General features: G+C 34.1%; 1 protein-coding gene and 1 non-coding gene across 5 annotated transcripts in view; one reads left to right on the forward strand and one right to left on the reverse strand.

Annotated features, from left to right (window-relative positions):
* Positions 1 to 22,821, reverse strand: part of PPP4R3B (protein phosphatase 4 regulatory subunit 3B) — a 66,221-nt gene that overhangs the window by 6,608 nt on the left and 36,792 nt on the right. For 2 of the 4 annotated variants that reach the window (XM_076000790.1, XM_076000787.1), the window contains 8 exons: positions 19,387 to 19,518; positions 17,594 to 17,696; positions 14,941 to 14,982; positions 12,527 to 12,685; positions 8,927 to 9,096; positions 6,569 to 6,708; positions 6,018 to 6,202; positions 3,613 to 3,815 (listed from right to left, as the gene is read on the reverse strand). In XM_076000790.1, coding sequence (XP_075856905.1) covers positions 3,613 to 3,815; positions 6,018 to 6,202; positions 6,569 to 6,708; positions 8,927 to 9,096; positions 12,527 to 12,685; positions 14,941 to 14,982; positions 17,594 to 17,696; positions 19,387 to 19,518 — 1,134 coding nt within the window. The remainder of the gene's footprint in view (positions 1 to 3,612; positions 3,816 to 6,017; positions 6,203 to 6,568; positions 6,709 to 8,926; positions 9,097 to 12,526; positions 12,686 to 14,940; positions 14,983 to 17,593; positions 17,697 to 19,386; positions 19,519 to 22,821) is intronic. The other 2 variants (XM_076000788.1, XM_076000789.1) reach the window with 2 other exon arrangements.
* On the forward strand, positions 6,876 to 7,019 carry LOC142870376 (small nucleolar RNA SNORA12). Its single transcript, XR_012918782.1, has one exon. It is a non-coding gene; the product is annotated as a small nucleolar RNA SNORA12 (small nucleolar RNA).

Here is a 22,821-nt window from a genome sequence, read left to right on the forward strand (position 1 = left end):
TAACACTGATGGTGAAACTGGCTAAATTAAAGGGCCATTGACGATAAAGAATCTGCTACCTCTTAGGAATGTGGCCATAGTTTGCTAAGAAGGTTGACAGCCAATTAAACTGGTGCTTTACTTCTGTGAACTCCTAACTTGCTTAATTTCAAATTTCTCTATTTATAGTGATTGAACAATTTGTTTTCCAAGAACAATCACTGTTTTTATCCTCATCTCTAAAAAAGATGTAACAAATGTATTTTGTAACCTGCTGTTAGTGTCAAAAAGGGTGAAAAATGTGTTTGTGCTTGCATTTAATTTTGCTTATTTAAAAGTAAAAAATTATCTGGAAGGATATCAAAGAAATATCACAAAAAACAGAACAGGAAAACAAAACAAAAAAAATGAGTAATAGGAGAGAAAAGTTATGGAAATTATAGTATCAACTCAGAAAGCTCCATCCAAACAGTAAGTTATAGTGAAAGAGCAGAAAATATTCCAAAACAGAAGGGACATGACTATTTAACTCAAGAATCCCCAAAGCTTATCAGCATAAGATTTCAGATGCAAGGTTAGAACTCCAAATGCTTCCAGGAAAAAGAAATTAAAATCAAACACACAAAAAGATCAGAACAAGAATGTCTTTGGACTTCTTGACAACAATAACTTTAAATTTTGAGAAAAAATTATTTTCAATCTGGCTCTGCATTTAGTAGATAGTCAATCAAACATGAGGTCTGAAGAGAGACATTTTCATACATGTAAGGTCTCAAATTTTACCTCTCATATGATTCTTTTCTCAGAAAAATATTAGAAAATATGCTCCACCAAAATGAGAAAAAACTAGAAAGAGAACAGAGACATGGATCCAGGAAACAAATAGTGCAAGGAAGGAGAGAAGCAAAAGGAAGTCTTAGGATGATGGCCAAGGAAGCCTCTAGACCTGCAGTCCCCAACCCTGGGGTGGTGGCCTGAGGCCATGAGCGCCTAAGCTCTGCCTTCCCACTTCCTTCCCACTTCCCCTTCTGAGTCTTTCGTGAAACTTAGGCACCTGCTGTGCACCTCCTGCTGCACAGCAGGAGGTGAGTGGTGGGCTAGCCAGGAAAGCTTCATCTATATTTATAGCTGCTCCCCATGGCTGACATCACTGAGCTCAGCCTGCCTCTCCGCCCCCACCCCCCCTCTGTGGAAAACTGTCTTCCATGAAACCAGTCCCTGGTGCCAAAAAGGTTAGGGACTGCTGCTATAGACAACAGGTGTGTAGCAAGTTTAGAGACCACTAATCTAGACTAGAACAGGATGGAAGATGAGATTTCAAGAGAGATGTCTCCAATTGGAGACTATATAAAAACTAACCTGAGAGGTACTTAAAGAATTAGCAAGAGGCACATAACTACTACAACAAATGAAAACAGTGGCAATTATTTATTCTAGCTAGAAAAGATGAAAAGTTATAAAGAAAAACTATTTTAAAAAAGCAGGAAAAATCAACAATATATTGTCATAACTATGAAATTATCAAATATTTTAATACAAAATTGTGATACAGGGAGGTCTAAAGGTAAGGATATGGTAAGGAGTATTCAATTTGTGTGTATATAAGAAAGCTAAATTCTTATCTACCATAATACGAAATTAACAAATTAAGTCTAAACTTTGTAAAACAACATAACAGTACTGACAAATTATTTAGAAATAGAAGAAATAGCTAGAAGAGTTTACAACTATGTGTGTGGAGAGGAACAGAGGACTGATTTTTTTCCTAATATAAACTTGCCTTTCAGTAATATTTGACTTTTGCAAGTAAATGCATGTATTACTTTAATTAAAAAAAAAAAGCTTACATACATTGAGATGGTGCCAAGCTGTGTTCTAGGCACTTTATATTTATTAATAACCTAATCTTGCCAAGAAGCTTTAGCAGGTGCCATATTATCCCCATTTAAAATGAGAAAATGTCTGGGCATGGTGGCTCATGCCTATAATCCTAGCACTTTGGGAGGCCAAGGCAGGAGGATCCCTTGAGGTCAAGAGTTCGAGACCAGCCTGAGCAAAAGTGAGGCCCCCATCTCTACAAAAAATAGAAAAATTAGCCAGGCATGGTGGTGCACGCCTGTAGTCCCAGCTACTTGGGAGGCTGAGGCAGAGGATCACTTGAGCCCAGGAGTTTGAGGTTGCAGTGAGCTATTATGATGCCACTGCACTTAGTCCTGCCAACAGAGCAAAGACCCTGTTCTCATTAAAAAAAGAAAGAAAAAACAAAAAGCCTAGAGAGATTAACTAACTCATTCAAGGTGAAACAGATAGAAAAAGGCAGTGCCAAGATTTGAACCCAGACAATACAAACACATGGAAAATATTCTTAATGTAATGTCACAATATTACACTAAATTGTCCTATCATAAAGCATAAATTAATTTTAAAATTTTCTAGCTAAAAACCATAAAATGTATTTAAGCATAGTAGAATCCCATTGAAAATGCTCTTTCTGCTGTGATCTTTAACAGGCAGAACCTAACTCCCTATAAAACTGAATGAGGATTCAACATTTTTGTAAAACAATAAATTCAGACTTATATTTGTGTTTAAAACAAGATGAATTCCTTCAATTAGGTTTCATATTACTATGGTATTTTCCTCTTATCTTTCTACCCTTATACTAACAGTTGTCCTATAGTTATTAATGCCTTTTTATTTTAAGCCACCCCATTTTGGGGCAAAAAGGATGGTTAATGATCATATAATAAAAAATGTAAATGAACAAGAAAAAAGTTTCATCTAAAATTTAAACCTGTATATAAGAAAAGGTAACCAATGGAAATACATCTGCTATGAGAATGACAGGATAATATCCTTAACTAAACATTCATAACAAAATAAGAAAAACATCCAGTAATAAAAAAAAGATACTATGAACAGACAACACACAGAAGAGCAAATTCAAAAGGCTAAAATTCAACCTTACTAGTAATAAAGGACACACAATTGGAAATCAGATATTATATACTGTCTTCCTTACCTAACTGGCAAAGATTAAAAATAATTATAACAATATTGGCAGAGCTATAGTAAGCCAAGAACACTCACAGATTGCATAAAACAATATAGACTTTCTACAGAGGAATTTAACTATGTGTGAAGACATTCTACTACTCACCTATACAAAAAAGTAACTTAAAATGCAATAATAGTAGTAGTCAGATCAGTGAAATATAAGAATCGGCTTAAGTGCTCCAAAATAGGACTGGTAAAGGGGAGGATGCTTACATATATGCATATATGCTTACATATTATGATACAGGTAAATAAAATGAAATTCTACAGTCATCAATGTTTTAGTAAGAGAAAAATTCTTTTAACAAATAATAAAAGCAGGATACAAAACTGTTCATAGATGGATCTCAATTATGTGCCAGATAAACTCACAGATTTGAAGATAAATCAATACAATGTTAGCAGTCATGTTCTTTGATGACAACATGTGCAACTTTTCTTCCTTCTTTGAATTGTTTTGATTATCCAAATTTTCTTCAGTAAACATGAAATTATTCACAGATGGAAAAAGCAAAGTTTGTTTGTGTATGGTGCTATTTCACATACCTTGGTGGTGTATGGTGCTATTTCACATACCTTGGTGGCTGTTACTGATGCAGCCAAGTTTGTAGTTTTGGAAGAGGACCCATTAGAACTTGCTGGTGGTGGCTGAGCCACTACAGATTTACTGTTTGTACTGTTTGTTCCATTAGCAGCACTGGCAGAGTGGGAGAAAGTAAATTTGAAGCCACCAGGAGATGTCCTTTTGGGAAGATTTTCCTTATCTTCACTTTCTTTTGCTAAAGCAAAAGTAAAATATTGAACTATAAATATTACTAAATCAAAACATCTGAAAAGAATAATTAAAAAACTTATAAAACACTGCCTTTGCTTTCTAAGAGCTATAAGAGCATGATGTGTACAGTGGTCTTAATTAGCTAGAATCTTAGAGATCTCAGTATTAGAAAGGACCTTAAGAATTATAAAACAGGCTGGGTGTGGTGGCTCACACCTGAAATCCTAGCACTCTGGGAGGCCAAGGCGGGCGGATGATTTGAGCTCAGGAGTTTGAGACCAGCCTGAGCAAAAGGGAGACCCTGTCTCTACTAAAAAAACAGAAAGAAATTAGCTGGACAACTAAAAAAAAATATAAATATAAAAAAATTAGCTGGGCATGGTGGCGCATGCCTGTAGTCCCAGCTACTCGGAAGGATGAGGCAGGAGGACCACTTGAGCCCAGGAGTTTGAGGTTGCTGTGAGTTAGGCTACTGCTACAGCACTCTAGCCTGGGCAACAGTGAGACTCTGTATCAAAAAAAAAAAAAAGGAAAAAAGAAAAGGAATTATATAACAAACCCAGCCACCTTATGCTAGAATTCTACATTGCAGTCAGCAGGGGTCCTCAAACTTTTTAAACAGGGTGTCCAGTTCACTGTCCCTCAGACCGTTGGAGGGCCGGACTATAGTTTAAAAAAAAACTATGAACAAATTCCTATGCACACTGCACATATCTTATTTTGAAGTAAAGAAACAAACGGGCAAAAACACTGCATGTGGCCCACGGGCCGTAGTTTGAGGACACCCGATCTAGTGTATACATCCAAGGACTCATTAGCTGTTCAACTCTTCCTTTTATTGTCTCCTTGTTGCTTCTGCTCACTTACTGTACACTTCTCTACTCATTGTTAAAACCTAAAAATTTCTCCTACAAGTCAGTATTTCAAATACCCAAAGATAATGATCAAATCTGTAAGTGTACACTGGACTTTGAATATGGCCTTACTGTCTCTTTTGACAGTTCCCAGGGAAGTACCTGTAATGAATGAAGGTAGAAGAATTTGTTTACCAATGATATCCATTTCTTAGGACATTTCAGTAGGCTATTTGCTCCCCCAGGCTAAAGCCAATAAAACTAATTGCATTAGTGAGTGGAAAATGAGTGAGGCTGGTAATAACAGTTTCAAGGAAAACATACTAAGTCAATGAAATTAATTCTTTAATGAAGATTGCCTTTAGAAAATGTCATATTCAAAATCACAGACTTATATAATAAATCCAGGAAAGACTTTTGTCTTTCAAGATATAAGTTTTTATTAAATATTGAAATGATATATGTAGGACAGTATTCCAAAAAAATTATAATGCTTTGGGTCACAATTTTTTTTTTTTTTTGAGACAGAGTCTCACTCTGTTGCCTGGGCTAGAGTGCCGTGAGCCTAGCTCACAGCAACCTGAAACTCCTGGGCTCGAGTGATCCTATTGCCTCAGCCTCCTGAGTAGCTGGGACTACAGGCATGTGCCACATCCTTGGCTTTTTTCCATTTTTAGTAATTTGGCTAATTTCTTTCTATTTATAGTAGAGATGGGGTCTTGCTCTTGCTCAGGCTGGTCTCAAACTCCTGAGCTCAAGCAATCCTCCCGCCTCGGCCTCCTACACTGCTAGGATTATAGGCGTGAGCCACCGTGCCCAGCCATTGGGCCACAATTAAAGTGGTTAGTTATTATAAAACAAGTTAAAAAGCAGGAGAAATTTTACTTTTTTACTCCTTTTGATAGTGTATCTTTATGTAACTTTTAAAATTTCAAAGGGCAAAATTACTTCTTTGAGCTCAGTTTCCTCAGCTATAAAAGGTTTAGGCAGAGTGCTCTGGAAGGTTTCTATGGATCTACATGGTCTCTATTATTATTGGGGATTTTAGTATAGAAAGAAAGCCAAATTGTTCACATAAGGAAAAGTAAAAGTAGACAATGCAATTTCTGAATAGCAAATGAATAGCATCACAAAATGACAAGTTTCAAGAAAAACATTTTCAACATGAAAAGAATTCCTAAACATATTTGGAAAAAGTACACAATTTTAAAGCAACGTGATTCATATTCATGAAAGACATAAAATTTATGTCTTTCCTGCTTTATAAACTATGACCAAACCTTCACAAGCAACTGAATAATTTCTGAACTAAATAAGGGGATGTACTCTACAAAAATTCAAAATTTTAATACCTTTTTTAGTCTCCATAAATTTTTCATAGCTATCTGGAAAGTCATCTTCTGGCTTAGATTTTTCTACTGGTGCCACAACTGCTTTTCCTTCCTCTTCTTCATCGTCATTAAACCACATTTCTTCTTCCTCTTCCAAGGCTTTTGCATCTCTGCGAAATCTGTTACTACGCAATATAGATGGTACACTGTAAGAAATACATCACAAATATGGAATAATGATTTAAAGTTCATGATCTAATTAAGGGAAAAAAAATATATAACCAAGAGGAACTGAAGTAATTTTAACTGAGTATAATTTATATTGAAATCACCTCAGTCATGAAGAAGATGTACCCAGAGAATACTCTAAAATATTTAGAATGTTGTCAATTAAACTAAAAATTCATCATGTAAGGATTCTGGGTAGGGAAGGCACCTACTCTCCTATACAACCCCGTGCTAGCTAGTGATGGAAAGAAAATCCCTCAGTAAATTTCACATGTAAGATCTAAACTACAGATAATTTTGGACAGAATTTTGTCAGCTATAAATGCAATATACTTAAATAATACCTGTTCAGCTTCTGATTTTGTCTGTCTTTTTCTTGCTCATATTTAGTCTTCAATCCTTTGAATGTCTGAACATATTCAATTGATTCAAGTGCTTTATAAAAGTTTTCAACTATATGTGCAGTAAGAGACTTGATATCTTCCTGTATAAGCACAAAATTTACATTTAAATATAATACAATGCTTGTAAGGAGACAGACTTAAAAAAATTTGTTTTGTAGTTTCAAAGCTGATCAAAAAAAGTTTTTCAAAATCACCTTCCAAAAATAAATGTCTTAGTTTCTTTACTCATAAATCAGGACTCCACAGAAAACTTGGAAAAAAGTTTTCTCACATGTGTTAAGTTTTCTAAGGGGCCTACTTATGCCACATATATTATATAGAACCTGGCAGAGGCTTGAAGACAGAGAACTGTCTCAAGCCCTTCCTGCATGAGAGATTGGCTCCCACATGTGGAAGAAGAAAAAAACAAACAAAAAAACCAAATGATGTCTTATCTAAATAATAAGCATAGTTTCCTGACTATATTACATATACAGATCTGATAAACTATCCAAAATTCCACTTCTCTATTCCTGCAGTCTTCCAGCAGTATAATCTCTGTGAAATAAATTAATTGATAGTAAGAATATATAGGCAACTTTTCTGAAGGATACACCACAATATAATTGCATTAAGGACTTTTAAGTCTTTAGTTCCTTTGGACAATCGAAAACCATGCGAAGAAGAAAAATTAAGAAACCTAGATAAAATGGTTCTGTGTTATATATGGAAGAAAAAGATAAACTGAGTTTTGGGATTCAATGTACACCTATCAACTACTTACATTTATTCTAAGAAAAACATAATTCAGTCATGGGAATAGGGATGGGGTTAATAATCCTATAATTCATTTTATCAGTATCTCACCAAAATTTTAAAGGAGAAAAATATAAAAGGAATAAATTAAAAAATAAAGCTTATAAAAATATAAAAAGTTCTGATTCACTACAACAGTGCATGAACAGTGCTATGAACCTGGATTCAGATACCTAGAGTAAGCTAGTTAACCATGCTCCTTCTTTACACTTCTATACTCTTCATCCTTTTGGACAGATAATCTTCATATGAGAATAGAACGTCATCGGTAGAAATGTAATTCTAAGAAGTAAAACTAGAGAATGAATTTCCAGTTTTGATTTTCTTTTTTCAAGTTCCTTCCAACCATGTGGCCATTTACTCAATGGAATGATTTGAGTGTGTATGTGAAGGAGAGGTAAATCTGTTGCACAGGTTCTACAGTTATCTGTCTTATCCCAGTTGTTCAAATAGAGCTCTCTCCAGATAGTTTTCTGTCAAATCTTTTGTTGCCTATGACTGAGCTGGGATACAGCTTCAAGCCCTGACTGTGCTATTACCCAAATGGATGTTCTTGAATAGGTCACTTAATCACTTTAGGTATCTTAATTCCCTCCTCTGTAAAATAAAGTAGTTGGAGTAGTCCATCTAACTTCCTGGTCTCTTTTTTTTTTTTTTTTGAGACAGAGTCTCACTTTGTTGCCCAGGCTAGAGTGAGTGCCATGGCGTCAGCCTAGCTCACAGCAACCTCAAACTCCTGGGCTCAAGCAATCCTACTGCCTCAGCCTCCCGAGTAGCTGGGACTACAGGCATGCGCCACCATGCCCGGCTAAGTTTTTCTATATACATTAGTTGGCCAATTAATTTCTTTCTATTTATAGTAAAGACGGGGTCTCACTCTTGCTCAGGCTGGTTTCGAACTCCTGACCTCGAGCAATCCGCCCGCCTCGGCCTCCCAGAGTGTTAGGATTACAGGTGTGAGCCACCACGCATGGCCCAAACTTCCTGGTCTCTTCAACTTAAAATTCTAGCATTCCATCCTACCTTTTATGCATTTTGTATCAATGTCTACCACAGGGATTGTTTCTTAATCTTTCTATTCATTTCTTAATCACTACCCCTGTAATAGACAACCACCTTTTCCTAAAAGATCAGATGAATAAGGCATGCTTGACTGAAATGTCTACATCAATGTCAAATGTGATCCTGGAACATTTGGCCAATACGAATGGAACTGAAAAAATTGAGTAAATATGGGTTACTATGCTGAATTTCACAATTTAAAATATTAACATTACTGAACTATAACCATGTGGCAAATAAGAATAAAATAACCTATTTTTACAATTTCAGTTTAGTAGAAATAGATTCTAAGACACATGGAATAAACAATTTCAGGAGAAAAAGGGGAATGAAGAAATCACTTTGCTTACATATAATTCTTTTATTTTTATATAATTCCTTCTTTACATATAATTAATTTTTTTACATATAATTACTAACAGTTCTTTAATATAAACTTACCACTCTTATAAATTCAAACAACTCAATAACCGCTGAATTCAACAGATTGTAACGAGTTCCATTATCCAGAAGTGCATTTATAACTGGCTCAAAAAGATTTCCCTTGGTGATGTAACGGTTATAAAATTCATCTTTAAGGCCAATTATCCGTCTCATAAAGCGAAGAGCACCTAATTAAAAATAATACAGGGAAAAAGTTGATGATCTTACTAATATTATTATACAGATATTTTTAAATATAAAGAAGGTACAAAGCAATGTATATGTTCTTCTAAAAAAAATTAAGACTGCACACAGGAAGACCACTCAAAATTTATATAACTTTGTAGCCAGACCTAATTTAAAAAGCAGTAATTAGTATCTGGGAGATAAATAAACTACCCAGGTAAGCAGCTGGATGGCAGAGAGATTAAAAAATATACAAAATCCACAGAATGCAACTGCTTATAGTACTTAGAACAGTGCTGGTGGATGCTGAGACAATGCAGTGAAGGCAGCTCAGAATCAGTGAGGGGCTGTTATTAAGGTGGGCACAGGAGTGGTGCAACCTGCCAAGAGCCAAGGTGGCCCAGCCTCTCTGGGGGAGGAAGTCTTAGAGACAGATACTTCTTTTTAATTTTCTGAAAACAGCCAACTAGGCTCCTGATGACAGTAACATAACAGGAGATCTAAAGTTTTTTTACTTTTCTGATAAAGGCTACAGTTCCATTCCCATTATTCTACCTCTGCCTTGTCTTGAAAAAAATCATTTGTGAACCAACACTGCCTCCACATTATAATGACATCATTCTCTTGTTTACCAACTGCTTGTGAGCTATTTTGCCTAGGTAAACATGCACTGTGGCAGATCAGACTGTATTTGTAAAAGAACAATAATGAGCATGTAGTATAATTTAGCTTTTCACATTTTAGAATATTAAAAAGAAATTTCCTTTTTAACTAGTCTTTTCCCTAGATAAAGTTAGCAATATTACTACTAAACTTCTTACGTAACACAAAGGACTATAATTTCAATCCTTCACTTTAATATCTGTTGGTCCTTTAACTTGTAACCTTTCCCCCAGTTTAATTTTTCCTACAGATACCACTAGCCAAATCTTTAGAACACAAGGTTTCTGATTTTGTAAGTCAGTCACTCGTTCCAATCTTTTGTTCATAGGTGGAAGTCATTAAATGAACAAGTTGCGACTGTCATAAAAGGTTCTAAATACTGTCTGAGAATAAAACAGAAATAGGACACATAAGGTATAATATAAAGGTATGTTAACTTTACACCAAACAAGTGTGAGGAGATGTGTTAGACTTACATCACCTCTTTTTGTGGCAGGGTAAGAAATAGTTTACTTAAGATGAAAAAGACTGAAGTACTGCCACAGGTATGGGCAAACAGGCATTCTCATACACTGCTAGAAAATGAACTCATATGTACACAAATCTATAGTTACAACAGCATTGCTTATAATAGAGGAAATTCTGAAACAATATAAACATTTAACTACTGGAAATCCATTCAATTATGATATATCCATATTAAGGGGAGTACTCTGCAGTCATCAAAAAGGACTATTTATAGAAAGCCAAGTAGGAAAATAAGACTATTAATCCTTCTAAAATTAATATAAAAATATAATTCTAATCAAGATGAGCTGGATAAAATTATTTTTATGTTACTGTGGTAGAACAAATGTCCAAGAACCAAGAAAATTATGAAAAAGAAAAGTGAGGGGAGGCTCAGTAGGTAATAACCTTACAACAGAGACACTATAATGGCAAAGGATAAACATTGTCCTTATTTCATCTGGTGAAATTATAGACAGTCCAGAAACAAGTATGTATGTTAATTTATTATATAACAAAAGTGGCATTTCAATTCTGAAGGAAAAATATGGTTTCTTTAATAAAGGTGCTGAGACAGTTGGCTATACAGATATAAAAAAATAAAGCTAGACCTTCACTTTAAACTATATGCAAAAACAAACCAGATATATTACATATATAAATGTAATAAAGGCAATAATAAACATATTAGAAGAAAAATGAAAATATTTGTATAATCTTAGGACATAGAAGACTTTCCTAAACAAGACAAAAAAATTCAAGTCATAAAAGGAAAAGACATTTTTGCTATAAATAATTTTTGAAGATATATGAAAAACAATACCATAAAGGCAAAGACAAAAGACAAACAAGACAGACATTTTCTCCTCCCCAAACATGATAAACTGTTTATATCTCTAATATACAAAGAGCTCTAAGAAAAAAGACAACAGACAATTACAACAAATAAAAATGCAAATTACACTAAAATATAAAAAAAATGCCTGCTGGGGAAAATACAAATTAGAACAAAAATAGCATATCACATTTCCATCATCAGATAGATAACATTTTAAAAAGCAGTAACATCAACTACCAGGAGAATGTCAAGTGCTTCAATCTTTTGAGAAAGTAATCTGGCAGCTATAAGTTAAATTAAAATTTAAAAGATTATATTAAAAAGTATAAAACATATAAAGCATTTTGTCTTGGCAATCTCATTTTTTAGTATCTATCTTACAGAAATAAATCAGTACTTAAAAGATGTATGTGCTATACTATTTACCACAGTGTAGTTTGGAGTGGCAAAAAAGCAAAAACCGTAATCCATCCAATGGAGAATGGTAGAACAATTTGTGGAAGAGCTACACTATGAAATCTTACTCAGCTATCTTCAGAAACAAAATTAGTCTACCCCATATAAACCAATCTAGAGTAGTATTAAGAGGCTGAAAAATGTGTTAGTGTGATCCTGTTTTTCTAAAAACAAAAAAATCCCATACACATGTGCGAATGTGTTTATGTTATCTGGTACAAATATTGAAAAAAGAATGAAATGAAACAATCCACGCAGTTAACACTGGCTAACTTAAGGCCACGAAAATTAAGAAGTCTTGGGAGATTAACATTTTCTTTACATATTAAATTAAATATGTTTGTGTGTGTGTGTGTGTGTATATTTTTTTGAGACAAGGTCTCACTATGTTGCCCAGGCTGGGATCAATCTCCTGGCCTCAAGGGATCCTCCTGCTTTAGCCTCTTGAGTAGCTGGGATTACACACCTAAGCCTCTGTGTGCAGTTTACATTTTAACTATAATCTTTATGGTCAGGATAAAACCATAAAGCTCTTTTCATTTGGGGAGAGAAGGAGGTTTCCTTATCTCCATTTGCATGTGAAATTGTGAAGATGAAAGAGACGTTCACAGTTTCCAAAAACCAACAATGAAGCAAATATAAGGATAATTATAGTCACTATTAAATGACAGTTTGATAAAGCATATGTAAAAGACACCAGGACTGGTTCTGTTAGTGAAATGCTGTCATTGCACATGGTGTTGTACCACAACAAAAGTTATGCTAACTTAATCTAAATGTGAGCAATATGTGGGCGGGGAACCACTACAACCTACCTTTAAATAAGAACAGAAAACAAGAAAGTAGGACTTCTCATAATCATTTCATTAACAGAATATACACTGCTAAAAAATAAATAACTTCAAATGGGTAACTTCAGCTTTTATCTCATTTAAAAATATTGTTTCTTAAAACATTTTTATACTTACACAAGGCCAGAAAAGTGTGCTTTGAGTTCATCAAGACCAAGACTCTTCTTAGCAAGTCCTTGTTCATAATATAGTTTTTTATGTGATATGTATGATGTTCCACACAAAATGTGAGTAACTCTAAAATTAAGGCAAGTAGCTGTGCTGTTTGATAATTATCTACAAAAGAAAGTCATCTCATGAAAATAAAATATTGAATACATCTAAAGAGAATAAAGCTTACATTCTATATTTTAGAGAAGTTAAATTGTATTTCCTCATTATATCAATTAAAAATGCTATAGATTTTTATTTTTTCATTAAGCAGAATCTCCAGAAGTATCTTATCAGTTTTACCTACTAGACAGATATTTTTCTAAGACTCTTATATGTATAAAATATTAATGTATAATGTAATGTATAAAATATAATGATATTAACAGGAAGAAAAACTCAATAAAAATCTACAAACATGATAATAAAATCTTCACTCCACTGAGGTTTTCTTGGTAATGTTTCCTTAATAAGTGCTATCATCATTAATATTAATAAATCTATAAAAAGGTCCATAAGAAACAGAAAATACCTTACACATTTTGCTTAAAGTGACTCAATACAAATTTCCCAAGAAAAATTAATATGCTTTTTAAAAAGACATTTTTAAGCAAAGGATATTTTTGGCTATCTGAATATCAAGTGAAAACATTACATCAAGACCTTTTAACAACAATTTTTTAAACAACTCACATGATATCCACAGAGAAAGGCTAATAAACTAGCTTTTTCCCCACCTCAGGAGGCTTTGGTTTATACATTTATGGAATAATGTTGAATTGCTTCCTGAATACCATTTTAATGTATGTCAGGAGCTTATATGGACAATCATTCACCCCACAATAAATGCTTTAGACAAAGAAATATTACTGTGAAGAAATTATGAAATCATAGCCTTAGAAAATTAAAAAATAACTGACATCAGTACAACTATTATATTTACTCAAGATTATAGATATAAATATTTTGTGAAACTACAATGCTATCAGAAATAAATCAGCATAATTTTAAATAACAGAATAGCCATCAAATACACAAAATAACAATTCTGGCATTTCAAAATCATTTCTACTTTAAATGCAAGTAAAGAGTTTCATTTCCACACCAATTTGTATAACAGCCAGTACTACAGCCAAAATTTGAACTAGTCCCTCATTAAAAACAATTCCTCTTTCTCAATTCCCAAATTTTATTTACAAAATACTTTTTTATTTTTTTTTGAGACATAGAGTCTCACTCTGTCGCCCCGAGTAGAGTGCAGTGGTGTATATCATCATAGCTCACAGCAACCTCAAACTCCTAGGCTCAAGTGAGCCTCCTGCTTCAGCACCCCCAGTAGCTGAAACTACAGGCGTATGCTACCACACTTGGCTAATTTTTCTACTTTTAGTAGAGACAGGGTCTCACTCTTGCTTAGGCTGGTCTTGAACTGCTGAGCTCAAGCAATCCTCCTGCCCCGGCCTCCCAGAGTGCTAGGATTACAGGCCTTGAGCCACTGCACCAGGCCTACAAAAGACTTTTTAATAATGATCTACAGAGTTAAATCAATGTCTTGTTTCATTTCTCTAAATTAGAACAAGAAATCACCCATATCTCTAATTAATCCAATCTCCAAATAGCTTCCTATTTGAAACTGGCTTTCCTGGAGCTTTGACAAGCACGATAGAAAAAAACAGGTATACGCCGGGCGCCACCGTGGCTCACGCCTGTAATCCTAGCACTCTGGGAGGCCGAGACGGGCGGATTGCTCGAGGTCAGGAGTTCGAAACCAGCCTGAGAAAGAGCGAGATCCCGTCTCTACTATAAATAGAAAAAAATTAACTGGCCAGCTAAAAATATATATAGAAAAAAATTTAGCCGGATATGGTGGCGCATGCCTGTAGTCCGCACTCACTCTAGCCTGGCCAACAGGGCGAGACTGTCTCAAAAAAAAAGAGACAGGTATACACAGCATACTTACTTTCAGTAATATCATGCCCACACTTGCTTTGTATGTTCTAAGTAGAAGCAACTGAGTTTAGATCCAGATTCATGAACAGTAAGTGTAAGGAGGTCATAAAGACTAGTTCCAAACTAGTCTTTGTTTACTAGATTTCAAAAATAGTTACTAAATCCTCACCTTTCAGAAAATGTCTCTCAAAACAATGTCAGAAAGCAAGCTATAAATTTACGGAAAAAACCCAAAAAAATTCCAACTAGGTTTCCATCTTTTATATTGGACAAAGTGCAATTTTTTCTTTACAATAAAGAAAAAAAATCTATGCTTGGATTTTGTTTTTATGCTGAAGTGTGCTTTTCTTAGCCTCATATAAATGCCTTATAATCTGAGTAGAAAAAGCTTATAATTTGCATGAGTTCATAAAATATGAATTTATACTTACCGGGACAAATTGTGTTGTTTTTGTTAGATCCAACTATATTATCTAATAAAAAAAATTAAAATTAGCTACTTTAGTAATATCATCTTACATTTCCCTAGTACTTTATAATATACAATGCATGTCTTCATTCATAATCTCCTTTTACCCCCAAAATAACCATTAAGAGTTGGTTGCTTTGGTTGAATACTATACCTATATCTGCAATCTTTTACAGAAATGGGTACAGATGTGAAATTTTAAAGACAACATAGCAAAAATGTTCTAATAAAAAAATAAGATTACAACCAGAGATAAAACTGATATATCTTGTTTTACACCTTCTCCTATTCACCATCCAACAATTAGGATATGTCTCTGCATCTCATTTTTTTGCATTTCATTTTTAAAAACAGAAAATACGGGAATTTTTAAACCATCACAATAAGACATAAGTTAACCATGTATTTATGCTTTGAATTTTTTAAAAAACTAAATTAAGTATGTCATTATAAATAAGTTCTGATTTCTAGGCAGAGAAATCACACCCTACAGCACATCTAGGCACATGCCCAGAGAGAAACACAAAAATGTATCCTGGAGCACTATTTGTAATAGCAAAAAGCTAGAAACAAATGGACATTAGAAGCAGAATGTCGCAATTACAGCATACTCATGTAAGACTACTATATATGAGTTAAAAAAAAAGGTAAGAATTCTAGGTATCAATATGAATAGATCTCAAAAATAGCAGTTAAAAAGAAAAAATGCAGAATATGTATAATAGTAAATTTATATCAACATTGAAAATTTGGAAAATAATACCATATTATACATATCATAACAACATAAGCGAATATAGGAAGGATAAACTCCAAATTCAGGACACCCTGAGAGATGGGGGAGTGGGAGTGGAAATAAGAATGTGAAGGGGCACAAAGGAAACTTCAATTATATCTGTATTATTTTTTACTTTTTAAAAAATCTGAATAAAAATATGGCAAGTTAGTTTTGATAAAGCCAACAGGGAGTATATGGGTGTCTGTTACATTATCATCACTGTATTCCTGTATCCTGGAAGTATTTTTAAAATGAGCATTAGAAATGCATTTCATTTACATTAATGGAACCATTCTGCAATAAAACCTTATGTGATGTGCTTTTTACCCATTCACCTTTATATTTCTGAGAATCATTCAGTTGATATGCCCAAATTCAATCCAATTATTTTAACTACTGCATATTATTGCATTATATGACTATACCAACTATACCACACTTTATTCATTTTCCTACCACAAACAATGCAGCAACTTTCTTTTTTTTTTTTTTTTTTTTTTTGAGACAGAGTCTCGCTTTCTTGCCCAGGCTAGAGTGAGTGCCGTGGTGTCAGCCTAGCTCACAGCAACCTCAAACTCCTGGGCTCAAGCGATCCTCCTGCCTTAGCCTCCCGAGTAGCTGGGACTACAGGCACGAGCCACCATGCCCGGCTGATTTTTATATTATATATATTAGTTGGCCAATTAATTTCTTTCTATTTTTATAGTAGAGACGGGGTCTCGCTCAGGCTGGTTTTGAACTCCTGACCTTGAGCAATCCGCCCGCCTCGGCCTCCCAGAGTGCTAGGATTACAGGCGTGAGCCACCGCGCCCGGCCAAGCAACTTTCTTATATCTGTCATAGATATGCACATTCCTGAAGTCCCCATATACTCAGAAATGATATTGATATTATATAGAGTGTGCTCATGTTACAACTTTATTAGTTTTGTAAAGATTCTCTTAACTGACCTTCTCTCATCTGATTCATCAGGTTAATTAACATTCTCAGATAGTGGCTAATGTTCTATTATGCCCCCACATATTTCTGATTTCACCAACTGAGTTTTATGCTTATAAAAATATTTTATGTTAGTATGTATTATGGTAGTATGATAATTTAAATATTGCAGACTGATGAAATCTAAGAGAACTGTAATATCTATGGCGAAGATGAATACAGTAGAACTCAAAAAACTGTCTCCAAATTAGAGATACACAACTATGAATACTGGATGGATACATTTAAAACCATAGTAGGATTTTGCACTCACAATGCTTTAGAAATATCTTTAGGTTTTAGTAAACTGGAACCTGAAATCTGAAATTGCAGCTGGTGATGTGTAGTTTATATAAGAAAGATAATATGGAAATGCAATTAAAAATATATACTAAAAAGCCTTGCCCCTTATATATACATCTAGGCACATGATTGTGCATTTATTTAGAGGTTAAGTTAAAATGTTTATACTGTCTATTCCTACTCACTCTAGCTATCAACTCTAACAACTTGGAACAATCTCCTTTTGTTATGTGTCTATATCTCTCCTACGCTGAGATAACATTTTGCCCCATTTTCTTTCTTTTTTTTTTTTTCAGGGCTCTATGTGTTCAGAAAAACTTTTCTAGTAATGAATTAGAAATGACCCCTGAAAGTATAGCCTTACCACCTTTTCTTTATCATTCTCTTCCATAACCACTAAGAAACAAGGGAAATCATGATTTTATGCTGCAGCTTAAATTTTTCAGTAGTAATTTCCCTGTCATATAAAGCACCAAGTAAACAACCTATTAGTTTTAATATTTATTTTATCCTGCTTTAAAAACAGAAATCATAGGCAGATAAGTAAGAGACCCTACCTTTTTCACACTTGTCTTCTGAAGTATTAGTCAAAAGTGGTGCTGTGAGAACGTGCATACAATGGTCGTAGAAGAAATTTAGAAATTCACTTTTTTCAGTTTTCTGAAACATACAGAATTTAAAAAAGAATACTTTAATTAGCAGTGCAGATCATTTACAAACAGATACTTTTAAGATACTGTGAAAAAAACCAAAAAGTAGTTATATACTGTGAAAGAACCAAAAAAATAAGTTATATTCACTTTAATCTTATTTCTACATAACTGAAAATCAAGTCTACTTCACATTACATATTAAATAAAAAGGAAAGCAAGATAAGTATCAGATAGCATAAAAAATGTTTTTCCAAGGAAAATTATTCAAATCAATTTTCTTTTCAAAAGGTGTTTGTGGCCAGGCATGGTAGCTTACATCTGTAATCCTAGCACTTTGGGAGGTTGATGTGGGAGATTGTTTGAGGTAAGGAGTCTGAGATCCCTGTCTCTACAAAAAATTGAAAAATTAGCTAGGTGTGGTGATATGCCGTGTAGTCCCAGCTACTGGGGAGGCTGAGGAAGAAGGATCCCTTGAGGCCAGGAAATGGAGACTGCAGTTAAGCTATGATGATGCCACTGCACTCTAGCCAGCGTGACAGAGCAAGACTGTGTCTCCATAAAAAAAGAAAAGTATGATCTGAAATGCAATGAAGAACCAATCAATCTTGTACAATATGGTGACTATGGTTAATAACAATGTATCATATACTTGGAAATTGTTAATAGAGTAGATTTTAAGTGTTCTCACCACAAATAAATAAAAAACACCTACAAAAAACCCAAATAATACGCAAGTCAGAACAACATGCACCATAATCACCACTACTGATCAATTCCTTTCTTTGCACAGTGTATTGACTTTTCTCCAAGAATGTAACCAAAAAAAGGACTTTATAAAATTCTCTCATGTTTAAAAATAACAACATTCAAATGAAAGAAAAGAACATTTGAATCTGTTTTTGAAGAATACACATTTTCAAAAAAAAAAAAGGACCAATCAAACCATTTGACAGCAACTTGACTGCTTAAAAATCAGAACCCCAGATTTTACTGCTTTTCTGAATTTTAAAAACCACTGAATCAATTTATCAAGCCACTAGATGAATAGATGAAATTTAGATCTATTTTTTTAAATTTAAAAAGTGTGTAATTGGAAAATAATGCCTTTTGATTATTTTGCTTTTTACATAACTGAGGCCATAAATTTGTAATGATTTAAAAACAATGTACATATTTTGTGTTGAGAGGAAGTATTATATAAAGGAAAAAGATTCCTCTACATTGAGCTATCCACTATTAATATTTTGGAGTACTTAATCTTTAAGCATTAAGGATTTAAGGACTTAATCCTTACATATTTTTTATGACAATATGCAGCTGAGCTCACTCAGTATACACTAATTTTTCCCCTTGCAAAATTTTGATAAAATCAGACAACATAAAATTTACCATTTGAAAAGTTACCATTTTTAAGTGTTCGGTTCAATAGTGTTAAGTATATTCACAACATTGTGTACTAATTTTTAAGAAATTAACACACAGAAGCCAAGGGCCATAAATAGAATACCTAACAATTTACTAAGATTTTAATAGATTACAATCTTGTGCTTTGCTGCAAATGAATTGCTAAAAGAATACCACTGCTACTTGAATACCAAGTGTACAAATAACTTAAGTATTTGCTATTTCTCAAAATTTTATTATAAAACCATCTAAAACTGACTAGGCCAAAACATTTTTATCTCAGGGTTTCTTACATTAGTTGTGGCCAGCATGTTCTCTGGATCAATTAGAGTACGAAGAAGTCCCATTAACTGAACAGCACCTCCTAGCTCAGGATCAGTATCACATATCATTTGTTCAATTACTACATTAATAAGAAGGATATCCTGAAAGAAAAAAGTTTCCTTTAGACCTGGTTTGGATATAAGACAAATACATCATTTGAAAGAACAAAATCAGAATCACATAGAAAAAAAACCCAAGAATGGAAGAGCTTAATTTTTTTTTCCTAATGCTTTCAAAGTTCTGTAAACATAGTAGAGTGAAAAATCCCACTCAAAAAAAAAAAAAAAAAAAAAAGGCATAGCATGTCCCAGGTTATAGGGAGGCAGAAAACAAAATCACTTACCAGTGATTCTTGTTCACTGGAGGGTCTAAGAGATTCTTGTTCAAGGTTTTAGCCTTAGGCATGAATTTAGAGGTTGACTAAACAAGCAAGATCATATACCATGTGACCCTAAAACATAGATTGTGTCAGCCTCTAACAAGAAAATCCTTCCTAACAAAAAAAAAAAATAGCAAAACATAATCCAGTACAAAACTCTCCAAAGGAGGTCAGTGAACATTATGTTACACAATGATCTAATGTCAAACAGATTTGTTGTTACATTAGTAACATGCTCTTGGGTCTTAATATAAAGGGCTAGAGCCAGATGACGTGGCTCACATCTATAGTCCCAGGCGCTTGGGAGGCTGAGGTGGGAGAATCACTTGAGCCCAGGAGTTTGAGGTTGCAGTGAGCTATGATGATGCCACTGCACTCTAGCGAGGTGACAGAGCAAAACCCCGTCTCAAAAATAAATAAATAAACAAACAAACAAAAAAATAAAGGGCTACAAAGGCAGGGTGTGGTGGCTCACGCCTGTAGACCCAACACTCTGGGAAGCCAGAGTGGGAGTGGGAGTTTTGCCTGAGACCAGGAGTTTGAGACTAGCCTGAGCAATATAGCAAGAGTACATTTCCACAAAGCATTAAAAAACAAACAAACAAAAACAATTAGCCAGGCATGGTGGTTCGAGCCTGCAGTCCCAGCTACTCAGGAGGCTGAGGCAGGAGGATCACTTGAATCTAGGAGATCAAGGCTGCAGTGAGCTATGATCATGCCAATGCACTCCAGCCAGGCTGACAATGAGATCCTATCTCAAAAAAATTAATTAATTAATTAAGGAATAAAGGGCTAACAAAGCAGCTTGCAGATACAGAATGTATTTGTATTCTGCCTATATATATTTTTAAGTAGGAATCCTAAGACAAAAAGTTATTGTACATGGCAAAGGAAAAGTTTTGACATTAACTTGGCAAATTTGAGAATATGTTTATTACTAGAGGAAGAAAGGTGGTAAGTGAAGGAAAATGAAATAAGGGAACTGCATGACATCAAGATAAGTGTCTTAAATCGGGAGAATTCTGTAAAGTCATAAAAACAAAGTCTTGGCATAACATACTTTTTGTTACTGCTAATTTTGTTTTGCTAGCAAAAAGAAAATTTTGCACACTATGTATCCAAAAATAATATTCCCTTGTGAAGTTGTATGTGACCTCAAAGGCAAAGAATCAATGAAACCACAGCATCTTCACTACTTAAAATTGGAACTTTACCTTCTACTTCAAGGTTTGAATGCCAACGAATCAATTCTATCATGGCATTAGAAAGAGAACAAATTTCTTCAAAGAGGAATTATGAAATAAAATTCACAGAACTACATAATTAAATCTAGACACAAGCCTATTTCAATTAGAGGGAGAAAAGTAGATTCCATATTAATCAGCTTCAGCTTCTTATTCTGGCATGTTTAGCAAAGCATACCTCACATCAAATATTAAGATATTACAAAAGGTGAAAAAAGTCAATGAGGTTTCTTCAGACCAGTACTATGACATTTTCCTACTTTAAGTTTACATCAGAGTACAACTTGGACTCTACCAATTAATTAGCACTTCGAATAATTTGCTCAACTATATATAATAATAATCCTCTTATATAAATTCATTCATTTAAAACTAGGCAAAAACAATCGCAAATGACAGATTTAAGTTACATCTAAATAGAAACAGTGTCAAGATGACTTCTTATGGTATAGCTTACACACTGAAATGTTATTTCAACATACACTCTTCAACTTTTTGACTAGTGTCTTCTTTCTCAAATATAGTTTCTCACAAATCCTGCTTTCCGTAAGTATCAATGGCAAAACTCTGCGGGTGTACAAGCAAAGATAAAAGGGGAAAGACTGAGATGACTGAGATGAGTAATGACTGAAAGTCCCATAATTTGGTGACTTGTGGCAGTGAAAAAAGACAATGTAGTGAAACACACCTAGAGAGAGCTACATACTTTTCAAGAGATAAGAAAAAAATTGCCTTTCTCAAAGACTTTTTATAAGAACTCTCTGCCAGACAAAGATACAAACACTACCGGATATTATTCTTTATAACTTTTCCAAGGTACTCAAATTTGAGACAGGAATGACACATCATGGAGCATTTGGCATCATGGAGCTGATCAGTGACATGAATAAAATAAAATCTTTATTAGGTAAAACTATTATAATTTGCTTTTCAAAAATTTGCAGCCAGGCCAGGCGAACTGGCTCATGCCTGTACTCCTAGAGGCCAGGAGTTGGAGACCAGCCTGAGCAAGAACAATATCCTATCTCTACAAAAAACAGAAAAATCAGCTGGGCATGGTGGCTGTTTTGTATTTTTTATAGCTCAGGCTGGTCTCAAATTCCTGGTCTCAAGTGGTGACCTTAAAACAAACCATTATAGAGTAACCTCGGTGAATTAATTCCAATACTGAGGCACCAAAATCTATTCTAGAGAACACCCTCTTAACTTCCTAGTAATGCTTGCTTATTCTTATGGTTTCTTTGATTTGCTTCTCTCAAACTGCTACTGTAGCTTCTGCAAGTATAACTTTCCATTCAAAATCAGCCTTTAAATGCTACTATCATTTACCTACAGTATTCTGAGAAAGGAGTTTTAAATCAGGAGTTGGCAAACTACAAAACTAACCAGCTGGTTGCCTGCTTTGTAAATGAAGTTTTATTTACTGTAAATAAGCATTTATAAATAAATGTTTATTAGAACACAGCCATGCCTATTCATTTTCAAACTGTCAACAGCCAGTTTGTGCTACAGTAGAGAATGAGCAGTAGTGACAGAGACTATAGGGCTCACAAAGTCATATTTATTATCTGGCCCTCGGAGAATAGCAACATTTAAGTGAGTTTAACCACAGTTTCTGGGAGATATTTCAGTGTTAGTTTTTTCTAAATCAAAGTTTTAGAAAAATGATGCGCCTTTTGGTTTCATTCACTCCAACCTCAAATCATTCTTAGAAGCACATACTTTGTTTTTAAAGTACATTTAAGTGGGTTTAGGAATTTTGCAATATTCATTAAAATGAT

This window comes from Microcebus murinus, chromosome 3 (genome assembly GCF_040939455.1).
Source record: "Microcebus murinus isolate Inina chromosome 3, M.murinus_Inina_mat1.0, whole genome shotgun sequence".
NCBI lineage: Eukaryota > Metazoa > Chordata > Mammalia > Primates > Cheirogaleidae > Microcebus > Microcebus murinus.